This window comes from Podarcis melisellensis (genome assembly GCF_964234715.1).
Source record: "Podarcis melisellensis genome assembly, chromosome: 3".
Taxonomy (NCBI): domain Eukaryota; kingdom Metazoa; phylum Chordata; class Lepidosauria; order Squamata; family Lacertidae; genus Podarcis; species Podarcis melisellensis.
The window spans coordinates 79,730,942-79,744,229 of record NC_138530.1 but is presented as its reverse complement, the minus strand read 5'-3'; the positions used below and the strand labels follow the sequence as shown (position 1 = coordinate 79,744,229).

The window sequence follows — 13,288 nt, the reverse complement described above, 5'->3', positions numbered from 1 at the left end:
AATACTAGTGGGGACGGGGGGGGGACGACGGGTAAAAAGCGGGCGAACTGCCTGTTCGAACTCTCCTCCCCTTCGATCCCGCACGTGATTCCCCCTCCCCGGAACGTGTTATTGTGTAATCACGTGACCCCCCCTTTACGGGGCTCGCGCCTGCGCGCGCGGGGAGAGTTGAAGAGGGGGGGGTAGGTGGGCCGTTGAGGGAGGGCTGGCGAGTGCGGTGGCGGTTGGTTGGTTGTGGTTGGTAGTGGTAGGGTGGGGGGAGGGGGGCTGCGTACGCGACGGAGCGGGGTGCGAAGATGGCGGACGAGGAGGCCGAGCAGGACAGCGGCAGCCGCGGCCCTGGCGGCGAGAGCGGCCTCCTCCCTCTGGATATGCGGCGCTTGAAGGGGCGGCTGCTGGAGCTGGAGACGGGGCTGCGGGAGAGCCCGGAGCCCGCCGTGGAGGCGGCCGCCGAGTACTGTCAGCAGCTCTGCCAGGTCAGGACGGGGCCGGGGCGGGCAGGCGGGAGGGTCCTCTCTCTCCTTGCCTCCTCCTCCTCCTCCTCCAGCGGGAGCAGGAAGGAGCTGGGCCGCGCTGCTGCTGCTGCTGCTGCTGCTCTCCTCCTTGAAACTGGCTCTGAGGGAGGGAGCGGGCGAGCAAAGTGGCCCGCCCCCCTCGCCGGGAGGGGAGTTCATCGCGGGCCCGAATCCCCTCCCCCCACAACCTGTCTTCCCGGCAGCTCCCCACCCCCCACGCGGCTCCCTCTTCGGCTCGGCCCCTTTGTTTTGCTGCTGCCGCCGCCTCGGGTCTGGAGGGGCCTTTGTCTGCTGATGGCGGCGGCGGAGAGCCCGTGCCCCTGGCCCAGCAATAAGCCGGAGGGGAGGGGAAGGGTGGCTTGTTCCAGCGGGAGGAAGCGAGGGAAGGGGCTGGCTATGAGGGCTCCCTCGCCCGCTCGGTTGTGCTCCAGGTGCCAGAGAAGGAAGTCCTGCCCCGCTTTCCCCCTATGCCACAAATATTTCAATATAACCATCAGCTTGCCCATGGGAGCTAGCGCGCATCTGCCCCACAGTAGCGCACCGGGAAGTCGTAAGGCTCCCTTCATATGTTACCCCCATAGACGAGCATAGGAAGAGTCAGTCCAGTGATCAGGGTTTCCGGAGTATCTTTGAGCCAGTGTTGTTGTGGTTGAACGATCTTTCTAACTGCCCTTGGGTTTTGTCAATTAAATCAGGTTACCCTAAACTAACACGGTATTTGTAGTGTTTGCTCAGGATACACACTATTGCTCTTTCCACAAATGTCCTGCCCATCAAATGTCTGTTTCAGCCAATTTGTTCATTGGGAAACTGTCATTCCAGAAATACACTTACTTCAAAACTTATATTTGAATGGAAGACATGAACTGCTTTAAACAACCATGCTTGAAACAGATACTTTTTGATACAATCACACAAAAATAACATATTGGCCTGGTTCTCGTGTCACTTAAAGTATCATTCACCTCAGTGGCATGCTGTTGAAATGTCTTATTCCGGCTGCTAAGCCATAGTTTGGTCTTAATGTTATGTCTGAACCCGAACTCATGATTGGTTTCTTTCTAAACTATGAGTAGTAAACCAAGGTTTGTGTTTTGTTTACCACTCGTGTGTATGGCTGACCTGGTATAAGACAGCTTTCTATTTCTGTGCATGTTTGCTCAAAAGAAAATCCCGCTGTGTTGGGTGGAATCTAATTAATTGTTATTAAGTTTCTTTTTCTAGGTCAGAATGTTTTTGTTTTTTTTTAATTTAGGCCTATAACAATGGATCACATTCAGTTTTTGTCCCTCTGTATACATAGTCAATAGGGAGTCAGCCTTAGGATTTACTCCTCACCTCTGTCAAACCATTTACAACCATCCCATCGTTTCCCACGGTTTTGTGTTGCAAGTTCACAGGTGCAAGCAGTGGTTAACAAATTAAGATCCTTTGTCAACCAAAGGATGAAGGATCCTCGTTTTTTGTTATCCATAGTTTGCATCAGTGCCATTTAACAATGACAATGAAAAAAGTCCCAGTATTCCTACAGGCTGGTCCTCTCTCGCTTGTCTAGGATAAAAATTTCTGTAGAACAACTGCCATAGACTAAATTCCCATCTTCTTTGACATTATTCATTATACTTGAGCTAGAAAGAATAAGATGTTCCTTTTTGCCTATTGAGAACTCCTGAAAGTAGGAGTGAATAAAATCAACAGTGTAGTTGAGCTCTTGTACATCATCTCAGTGTCTCTTGATCATATATCTTAATTGAGATTTGAAATTGTGCATTTTTGAGAGAAAGGGAGTCATGCTTGACACTCTTTTCAAGCATGCCTCAAGCCATGGAAGGCTTCAGTTTATGTATTTCTAAAATGTATCAGGCCTTGTTCATGTGAACTAGCTATGGCATTTAAGTTTATCAGTTGCCTTTAGGAAAAAAACACCTTTGTTCAAGTTGATGTAATAAAATAGATAATCCTGATTTTATGAGATGAAATTATAATTATTTCCATTTTACCTGTTCTTATTCCATTCTTCCACCTTTTCTCTTACACACAATCTAGCTCTTAATTATAAGTTTGTGTGTGTGTGTGTGTGTGTGTGTGTACACACACACACACCTACCTTATTTGTTGTGTATATGTATATCTTAATATTTACTATGATTTATTCACTATTATGGATATTGATGTTTATGTGATTAATAATAATAAAAATCAGATTGTGTAAACAAGATGGGTGGATGGGAGCGTGCCTTGCTGGATCCAAGGAACAGCTGGGAACTTTGGCTCCTGATGGTTCCTTTGGAGTCCCATCTTTACCCACACCATATCTGATGTCATGCATGGTATCAGGTGTGGGATGTGTGGGTATGACTTGCTAAAAATGGCCTGGTGGGCCATGTTTGGTACATGGGTCTGAGGTTCCCCACCACTGTACTATCAGTGACAAGAGTGAGAATTCCTGACTCCCTAGCTGTGTATGCCCCTTTCTATGATAAGGCGTGTTCAAACTGGCTCACGGCAATGCCAGAATAGGGTATAATAGTAGGAAAATCTATAGCATTTCAATTGATAGGCTCCTCCCCTTTTCTAATACTTAATTTATCCTTCAATTTTAAAACAAATTTTGTGATGGGTGTTTATGAAAGATGTTACATCTAGCTAAAAGGCAGTCGTATCTTATAGCTATGCCTCTGTTGCAATCAAAGAAATTTGGGAGAGTCGAGTACTTCTTAGCTTTATAGAAGCTTGGATAAAGAATGGTATACCGTGTAAAATTAAGGGGGGCTTTCCTTTTACCTGCCTTTGTATTCTCTCAAGTCCTTGCATCTTCATTGTAGTGGCAGGCCAGACACCGGCCTGCCTAGTTAGAAGGGAACTCATCAAAAACTCTCCACCACAGTGTGATGGTGCTTTAACAAGTGAAAATGATTTCCAGGGCTAAACTCACCTGGTATCTTTCATGTATTAATGTAATTATTTAATTATATTTTTATTTCGCTTTTCAGACAAATATTGTATCCCAAAATGGCTTACATCAATCAAATGTTAGATACTGGCCCTGCCCTCAGACTTACAAACTAGAAAGACAAGACATACAAGGGAAGGGGACTGGAGGGAAAAGGTAAAGGAGGGAGATCAATTTAACAATGCCAAAATAAATTGATTAGTTGTAATCAGGCATTTGTATCCAGTTGAGGTTAGGTGATCTTTCCTTACTGGTGTTTTTGAACAGATAGGCATGGTGTGGCAACCTGGCGATCCTTAGTTCTGACATTAGCAGAAGCCAGGTTGTCCTTCTCACAGTCTCCGGGAAATTCTTTGGGTGCAAAAGTCCATAGTGACTCTGAATTTGCACTTGGCAGTACTGCTTTGGAACAATTGGCCTAGCTCTCATAAAGAAAGGGAATAGAGAGAGGGCCAGATTTGTCCTTCTTCACAGGTGTTTGATACCCCCTCCCTAGGTGATCCTGCTCAGATGTAAAATGAAATTTATTATGTATAAATTATTGCACGTTAATAGATAATACATGCTTTCTGCCACACTTCAGATTCTTTGAAGAAAAGGTCCAATACGATGTTCATGTATTATTCTCTATGTAGAAATATTCTCCTTTGGGTTTTTCCCAATTGAAGCCTCTGTTTCATGGCATCAATCTATAATGTTCATAAGGGTTACTTCCCATTTGGTAACTCTGGTTTTTTAGAATTAAATGATTCTTCACACTAGTTGACAAAATATTCTAATATCCCCCAGAATTCATTCAAAGTTCAGTTGACAGCATGTAGTTCTTTGTGATAGACCACATTAGTTTTGGGCAACAAAACAAAAAGGTCATGGAAACATAATAATTAAGATTTTCATTTGAGTGTGCCTCACTGGCAAAGCGTTCATTGTTATCTGTGCTAGGAGAATTCTTTGTGATTTATATTTGTGTCTCTTGAGTTATTCCTATCCTCCTGCTATTCTAGTGGATTAGGAGACAAAAATCATTATGATTAATATTTCATTTTTAATTGTATATAGAATAGTCTCACTTGCTCATGGCACAGTACCAATCATTAGGCAGATTTTGAAGATACCCCTTGTCTACAGTAACATTACCAAGTTCAGCTCTAACATTACCAAGTCTAGATCTGCATTTCTATGCACCCATAAATAGGAGTAAGTTCCATTCAGTGGGACTTGCTTTTGAGTAAACATGCATCACATTTCAGTGCATACTTTTTTAAAGCTTTATTGCTTTGTTAAAGAGAAGGACATTTTTAAAAATCATTCTACAGCTAGGCAGTACCTGGAAATCTCAGAAGTCAGAGGGGGTTAGACAGTACACAGAGGGTTTATTTATCTTCTACATATCATGTTGAGTGAACTGTGAGTTTTCCGCAGTTTTCTGTCACTCCAGGCCCAGCTATGCTTGACTGAAAGCTTGAACATCATGTACCTCAGAGCCTCTCCTTCTCCAAAATGGAATTTTTGTGCTCTGCATAGCTCTGTACTATTACAAATTGGCTGACGAAAGCTGAGTAACAAAATACACAAATACATGCATAGTTGCATACACTGGTCTCATCAGGAAATAATGAACTCTTCCAAAAGCAAGTGCAAGAGATATTTCTTAGTGTTTCTACTCTCCTCTGTCTCTTGTCCCTAAGGTAAGGCTAATAGGTCATTTTCCAGCTCACAAAATTCCCTGTAGAGTTGTAGCACTAGATCAGAAATCCAGTCTTTTCTGCTTGTCCAATGGAGCTGTTATGAAGGGTAAGTGACATTATTTCAACCAGCTACATCATGCACTACTTTAATTGTCCAGTCCTGCTATTAAATAACTCCTTTCCCAAGAAAGCTATGGCCCGAATATAGTGTTCTTAAGTACCTGCTACCATAATTGGGATTAAAGAATCACATCCCAGTTGCTGTGCAACAACTGGTAATATGTCTGTGGCTGATTGCAGCAGTTGCAATAGCTACCAGCCAGGGAATAGGATGCCACATGCTTGCAGCTTTGTGTTGGAGCTGTTGCATTAATAGTGGTGCAGAGCAGCTGTGATGTGCGGTCTCTCAATCCCATTTGTGTCTGAGGTTTGCTGTGTCTGGTATGTCAGCAGAGTGCTTTGCGACATATTGAGGTTCAAAGCACATAAATGTTCCTTCTCTTATGCTCTTTGGTGGGACATGGAAGAGAAAAGTCATTCATTTGGTAGATTCTAAAAATGTACAGTATAATGGTGAGGAAAAAATGGTGAATGTGTCGTCTCATATCAGTGAATAAAATGGAAAAATGGACTCCAGTCTTGATTATTCCATCTTCGTGTTTTCTCAACAGACGCTTCTTGAATATGCAGAAAATTGGAAGACATCTGAGGATCCCTTGCCTTTGCTGGAGGTATACACAGAGGCTATCCACAGTTATGTTAAAGTGCGATCTTACCTTACCTCTGAATGTGAAAATGTAGCCTTGGTGCTTGAACGCTTAGCACTGTGAGTATACTATAATTAATTTTATGTACACTTGTTTGATATTTTCAAGCTACTTTGGAACATAATGCTGTATATAGTGATGGATAGTTCTTTTAGATAGTAAATGAGGGCCTGACTTACATCTTTAATACATTGGTGAGAGGAAATGGGACTAGATTCAGCTAGTGTTGGACTAGGACCTGGGAGATCAGGGTTCAAATACCAACTCAGTAATGAAGCTGGGTGACCTTGGGCCAGTCACAGCCTGTTAACCTACCTCACAGGCTTGTTGTAGGGTTTAACTGCGGGGGGGGGGCACACCATGTACTCCTTGGAGAAAAAGGTGGGATATAAATGCAGTAAATAAGCGCTTCTGCTTACCTGCTTAAGAAAGCTGGACAGGCCAGCCAGATGGAAATGTCAGTTTCCAACCTGGTATCCAGAGATCTCCACGTGGTTGCATTTGGGCCCGCACTAGTCACAAAAAGCGCCTGGCACTAGCTGATTTCGAACATTGCATGCTGGCCAGCTTTGACAGGTGGGACCACTGCCAATCTCCTGACATCATAACAGCATCAGGTGATTGATACCAGTCAAAGTTTAAAGGTGATCATTTACCACCAATCAGCTCACTGGCAATTACAGACACCTTATTATTGGCACTGGGAATACTTGCCCCATAGCTGACATCACATATGACATAAGGTGAATGTGGTTTGTGGGACGCTACCTCATGGGCCAAATTAGGATCCGTGTCAGACCCAATTACTGGAGTACTGGAGGTTCCCCACTCATGTTATGAGCAGTGAGAAATTAACTTGCAAACTTATTACATTTTCAGAAGCTATGCTGAACTTCTGCTATCCCTGCCTCTTGAACTGCCTGAAAACCAATGGAAAGAGTTTCAGTCCTTTATTCAGGTAAGAATTTGGTTTCTTAACCAACCTATTCATCTGGAGTCATAAATATATAATTTTTGGTGCCTCCTGTTTCTCCTACAATGATGAGTTATGTTGTGTGTCAGTCTCTCATATTTATTGTGATCCAAATCTCAGTGAGAAGATGGTTTATAGTTCTGCCAGGGAAAAATTGTTCAGATGTAAAGTCTGGTTTAGTTTAGCAGCCTTCCATTTTTTCAGGTAAGTCACATAGCTACTCACCCCTTGTGTTTTGGCGAGGTAAAGAAACTTTGTGATAAAGGAGAATTGAAAATTTGAAGCACTCCACAGTTCTTACCATAATCCTCCATAGTCTGAACAAGAATTGTATTGACATACTTAAATCTGTATAAAAATACGAACAAAATAGTGCAAGAACTCTCTTTGATTGTGGTACCTTTTTTAAAAAGTATGCTTTCTATCCCACCAAGTTATTTTGCTTAGTGTATGATCCTGCTTCATGATCTGTTAGCATAACCCCTTAAGTTGTAGGTTTGTTAGTTTTTTTAAAAAAGAAAAGTATGATTGGAAGTGAGTTGCAAAAGCAGATAGCAATGAACACTTTGAAAACTCAGTGTTCTTATCTCTTCTTAGTCCGTTAGATGCTATCCAGCTCATGTAGTTTAGAGACCCATTTCAATCCCTGCTCAGTTTATTCAATTTAACAGAGAAACAGAGAAGATTGTAATTTGGAATTAGGCGGAATGGTACAAAGATATGATTATGTGGTCAGAAAATTAATGGGAAGTGCTTCGCTTTTACTCTTCAGTATTAGAGCCTGCACTCTACAGATGTGAAGTGAAGATTTTATACAGGGTCCACCAGACAGGACATTGGAACATCCTTTGAAATTCCTTGTACAATACAGCATTGATCATCAACTGGAGAAGCCACCCATGCCTTTTAAAAGGTGGCGTATCAGGCAGAAATTTAAAAGGTGTGACTATAACCCACTGTTGCATTTATTTAATTCCTACCTGTCACACAGCTTTAAAAGGATATGACTCCTTTCATCTCTTTTCTCCCATCTTTTAACATATTTAGTTTGGTTTGCACAGAATGCTTTCAAAGCTCTCAAACAGAAGAGAGTACTGTGTCTGGCAGATGGACTAGGATTTCCATTTTTGTAGCCTACAGAGACGCTTCTGCTGTATGAAGCTGCATTCCCTTTCTTCATCTGTGGTTGACTGAGGAATACCATATGATTGCCAGCTTCCTATCATTCAATGCTGTGATTGCATACATAGTACACTGGTGCCTGAATAGAAGAGTATGTGAGTGCTTGGTAGCTTTTTCTGGTGGTATTATTCAATTGAAAAGATAGTAGAGCTTTAGATAATTAGCAGTTAAACTCCGACAGAAGGTGACAGGGCACTGTCTTATTTTCAGAGCTAACATTCATTTTGGGTTGGTTCACACCAAATGCTTTTAAGCTGTGATTTAGAGCTAGGTGGATGAGACTCAGCAAGCCAGAGCAAAGAGTTGGACTTGTATGTTTCCCTTTGCTTCTCCTGCACATCCAGGAATCCTAGCTTAGGAACCAGGAAAATTGCAGTTGCTAAACAAGTCAGCTTCAAACAACAGCTCTCTGTTTAGAACAGCATCCTTCAACTTAAACATGCTCCCTCTTCTCCTATCATGCAGTGTGATAAAGGCATTGAAAATGGTCACAATTCAAAAGAGCAAATAGAACTGGCAGAGAGAAACTATAAAAACTAAAAGAAGCTCTTTTTCACAATGTTTTCAGTGTACTGCAAAATCTTTCTTCAAAAAAGCATGCTGATATGAATGTATATTTAATTTAAAATTGGCTTCCACTTTGCTCTTCATGTTGCAACGTGCTTAGTAAAAATTACTAAGAGCTAGTATGAGTTTTATGTAATTTGATGTACATATACTTGTTAAAACTACTTTGGTGGTTTTTTTCCTAGATGGCACACACAAAATTGATGGAAAGCGGCAGCTGCCAATTGCATTTCTTATCTCTTCTTGCTCAAGAAAATGGAACTTGGAAGAATCCAGTTCTTTCTAGTATCCTTTCCCAAGAGCCTCTGGATCAGGATGAGGGTAAGTTTACAAAGGAAATGTAGGCTGAAATGTAGGCTACTGTACAAAGCTAAGAGTTGCATCCATTAGTCTGCTTGCTTTTGCCCCTGGCCCATGCAGTCTTTGGCTGATTCATCACAAGGGAGTGTGGTTTTTGAGCTCGAAAGGTTCTCCAACCCTGCTATTAATTCTTTGCAGGATAAGGCACTTCTGCACTTCAGTTTCTGCCCCCTGTCCAACACGTAGTATAATCATTAGGTGAAGGTGAATTTGCAGAAATCCTCACACTCTGTCAGGTAGGCTACAGCTACATGAAAAGACTTGTGAACTGAGAGATACTAACCAACTTTAGAAGTTGACAGTTATGTGTATTTAAATTAGTTCTTACTATAAAATAAAAGTGTAAATGTATCCTTATTTACCAACTGTTATATCTTCCTGTATTAAGTGGAAATGGGAAGACAGAGAATTGGAAATAAGCAGAGAGCTTAAAAGTTTTATGCCTTGCACGGGGGAAAAGCCCACTTCGTGTACTGGTTCCAGAAAGGTAGAGATAGTTATACAGGGGCTGGTTCTGGGGTTCTGACTAATAATAATAATATAATAATAATTTATTATTTATACCCCGCCCATCTGGCTGGGCCTCCCCAGCCACTCTGGGCGGCTTCCATAAAAACAAAAAAATACAGTAAAATATCACACGTTAAAAACTTCCCTGAACAGGGCTGCCTTAAGATGTCTTCTGAATGTCAGGTAGTTGTTTATTGCTTTGACATCTGCTGGAAGGGCGTTCCACAGGGTGGGCGCCACTACCGAGAAGGCCCTCTGCCTGGTTCCCTGTAGCTTCGCTTCTCGCAATGAGGGAACCGCCAGAAGGCCCTCGGCGCTGGACCTCAGCGTCCGGGCAGAATGATGGGGGTGGAGACGCTCCTTCAGGTATACTGGACCAAGGACATATGTGCAATTTCAGCTTAACACACAGTCCCTGGAACCTAACCCCTGTGCAAGTTGTGAATCAACTGTATAGACAATAGTGTTACGTTTGTTGCCCAATTATTCCACCTTTCTTCATGGTGTCTAAGATACAGCATTTTTAAATCTCTTCTCTCCATGAGAAATGGCATTAGAGAATGCAAGTTAAAGAAGAAAATTCTTCGTAATTCCGTGTATAGTGATTAGTTTATACGTGATCATTAATGACGGAGAAAAAGAAATGCACCATTACTTTTGAGTCAATTCTTCTATGGTAAAGCTTTATTGTGGAAGCACCCATATTTTAAGATTTGTGAGTTAATGCTTACCATGGCAAGCATCCAGAGGGCAAACTATTTAGCTCTAGTGTAATCATGTGTTCAATACTTCCTTGGTGTCTCGTCTCATCTTTAAAGTAAGTTTCGCGCTCCCCATATCAGTGATCCATGTGTTCAGCTGGATTAGCTGGTTGCATGCATGAATTAAGGCAAAAATAAATAACAATGCTACCCGTGCATTTAATTGGCATGGCACAGAGCTACCTGCATACAAAATATTAAGATTTGTCACTGCCGTGTTACATGGCTGCAAGGGCCAATTTCTTTCCCTTCTTCTTTAAGGACTACTTGGGCTTAATGGGAGTATGAAGACATGCATAGCAGAGATATGACGAATGCTCCTACTGCCTCCTTTGGGAAGCAGTGGTTGGAAAACAGTTTAAGTGCTCATCTGGCATGATGGGAAGGCATGTAAAGAATTTGATTTTGCTTTGTATTTGTAAGCTTCCTTTGTCTTAAGAGAAGCAGGATGGTGATGTTTGCCACACCCCAATAATTGCTTGCAAAGCTATTTAATGTGTGGAAATCTGGGAATTAATTGAATATTTTATTTTTATTTTACTTATTAAGTGCATATCTCACATTTCTTCCCAAAGGACCAGGTGGCAAACACTTCAAGTAATAAAAACACAATTAAAAATGAAATACTGACATAGAGTTGTGCTATTCATGCAAAGGCAGATTCCTCCTCCTTCCCCTTCTTCCCAAAAATCTGTTACAGGGGTTTCCCCACACTCCAGAACATTTTAGCGGGGTACAAGGAGAGGGTGGAGAATTTTCATTGTAGAAGTGGAAATCCTTGTGCAAATTGGACAGCTTCGTCGGATACAACCCATAGAGTCTGGGAAGACTGACATAATGTTTGAGATGGTGTCCTTGACACTTTCAGGGTTACCAAGGTTTTAAGGTACTTTTAAGAGTTTAGTCCCTTGGTTATAATGGTCTGAATGAAGTTTGCATTAATTTCCACGCTGTTATTAATTACCATCTACAGTACATACAAATGGTATGCTTATGAATAGTGCGGCTCACACTAGAAATTTAGTTAGCACAATATTAAATCTTGAATTGAGGCCTCTTGCCAAATAGGGGTTGGGCTTAAGTTTATTTATGTAACAATACAACTAAAACTATGATAAAACCATAATAAACACAATTTAAAATGTCCTGCACGGCAGGGATAGCCTTTAGGAGAAAGGAAAAAACATCATAGGGGGGAACTAATGATTGAGGATTTATTTTGATAAAGAATTGTATTAGATGTGGTATGGGTGGGTATCTGAGAGATAAATATTGGGTTTCTATTGTTCATTGAAGATTGAGCAGAGTGAAGTTTATAGTGGCTTAAAATTTATTTTTGTATTCTAAAATAGATCTTGTTTCTGCATTGACTGTGTTATTTGTGTTATGGTTGTGTTTTTGTAGCATAACTTGGTCTTGTGATCATCCTTGCTCACAGGTTAACTGTACCGTGAAATTAAAGGTTGCTGTGGATTTGCAAGAGGAAAACTAAAACCTTGACATTAAAACTCCAGATGTTAATAATATTAATGTGACGTACAGTTCCGATTCATGAGTTAAAAATGGACATTTTTTTAAACCTCAAGGTCCTTCCGTATCTTATTTCAGTGATAGCAGAGAATGTTCCTCTGTTAATGCAAGACAGGTTACCTGAAATGATAAACACTGTGGTTTAAAGGATTATTAGGGACCGTGGGTGGAAGAGCAAGGCTAAAAAATAAGAAATGTAATTAGTCACTGAATCATGTGGAAGATGGAAAAGAATATGAATGTTTTGGATTGGGCATGGAAAATGAACATTGAATACATGCATCATTTTGTGTTTAACAATGAACAGTACTAAACCTTTGCATATACAGAACTGTCATCTCTAGTTATTAAAATAACTTTCTCCCAGATTTCACAATGGCCTGTGTGTGCATTTCTTGTTAAGAAAGCACGCCTGTGTTGCTTAGTTTAGGAAAATATATTCTAATTTCTTACTTAGCTTGTCATTATCTTTTTTAAAAACTTAAGCTGATTTTAATAAGTTGCACAATTAAATATGCAAAGTGAGGCAGTTACTCTAATCTCATAACATGGAGTAACTTCTCAAAGTATGATTTGATTATCAGGAGCGCCATTGTGAACTGAGACAGTCTGCTCTTCTCCCCACCCCTGCCATGGTGTCAAAAATAGTTAAGAGTTAAATGTCACATTGCTTGACTCAGGCAAATGATGGTTACTACTAACCCCAGTTTGTACCCAGACCAGATACTGAAACCAAGACGTGGTACACTGGACCGTTGTCTTGCCTTAGTAATGGACTGGACAAGAGCCAATAAACTGACAATCTACATAAGACTGAGACATTGTTATTGGGTGGTTCCCTAGATCAAATGGATGGGAGTGTGTTGTGGACACTTAGTCTAAAAATTGTAGACATGAGGATTAGCTAGGTAAGTCTAGGTAAGAAACCTGCCAAATTGCAGACAAAGGTTTGTGTATTAGCCACCTGTAAACTTGATTGAGGGGACAGAGAGAACTAAAGGTGGTTTGCTTTACGCCCTGTGGTTTTGTGAACAACTACTTTTTAAAATGGCATATGTCATAGAGGTGCCTATAAGAAAGGAGCGTGCAAAATTTCAGAGCAATAGGGGCAGGGGCTAGTGACTGACATGATTGAAAAAAATCACGCTTGTGTTCTATTCACTTGGCACCAAAACTCCAGAAACAATGCAAAGCTGATAAATAGGAGTGGATGTGTAGCACAAAGGCAAAACATCAATGTCCGGCATTTTCAAGTGAGCACTGCTAGCAGAACTAGCAAAGAACACAGAGCATACAAGAACAAGGTGATGCATCAACATCTGTTCTCCAAAGAACAGTGTTTAAAGAGCTTGTATAAAGCAATTCAAGGTTTTTCTGTGGATATGACACAGTAAATTTGCAAGACATTTTAATGTCTGAATATCGCTGTGTTAAAAGTTCTGAAACATAGCAGTTTTGCTACAATATAAACATTGGTTTTTT

At 41.2% G+C, this 13,288-nt stretch overlaps 1 protein-coding gene across 2 annotated transcripts in view; it reads left to right on the top strand.

Annotated features, from left to right (window-relative positions):
- The window catches only part of ZNF292 (zinc finger protein 292), a 32,148-nt gene continuing 18,860 nt past the window's right edge, over window positions 1-13,288 (top strand). Inside the window, exons 1-5 of one of the 2 annotated variants that reach the window (XM_081905594.1) lie at window positions 382-476; window positions 3,509-3,624; window positions 5,828-5,982; window positions 6,803-6,881; window positions 8,831-8,966. In XM_081905594.1, coding sequence (XP_081761720.1) covers window positions 8,831-8,966 — 136 coding nt within the window. In that variant the 5' untranslated portion in view covers window positions 382-476; window positions 3,509-3,624; window positions 5,828-5,982; window positions 6,803-6,881. Of the gene's footprint in view, window positions 477-3,508; window positions 3,625-5,827; window positions 5,983-6,802; window positions 6,882-8,830; window positions 8,967-13,288 lie in introns of both variants that reach the window. The other variant, XM_081905593.1, reaches the window with a different exon arrangement.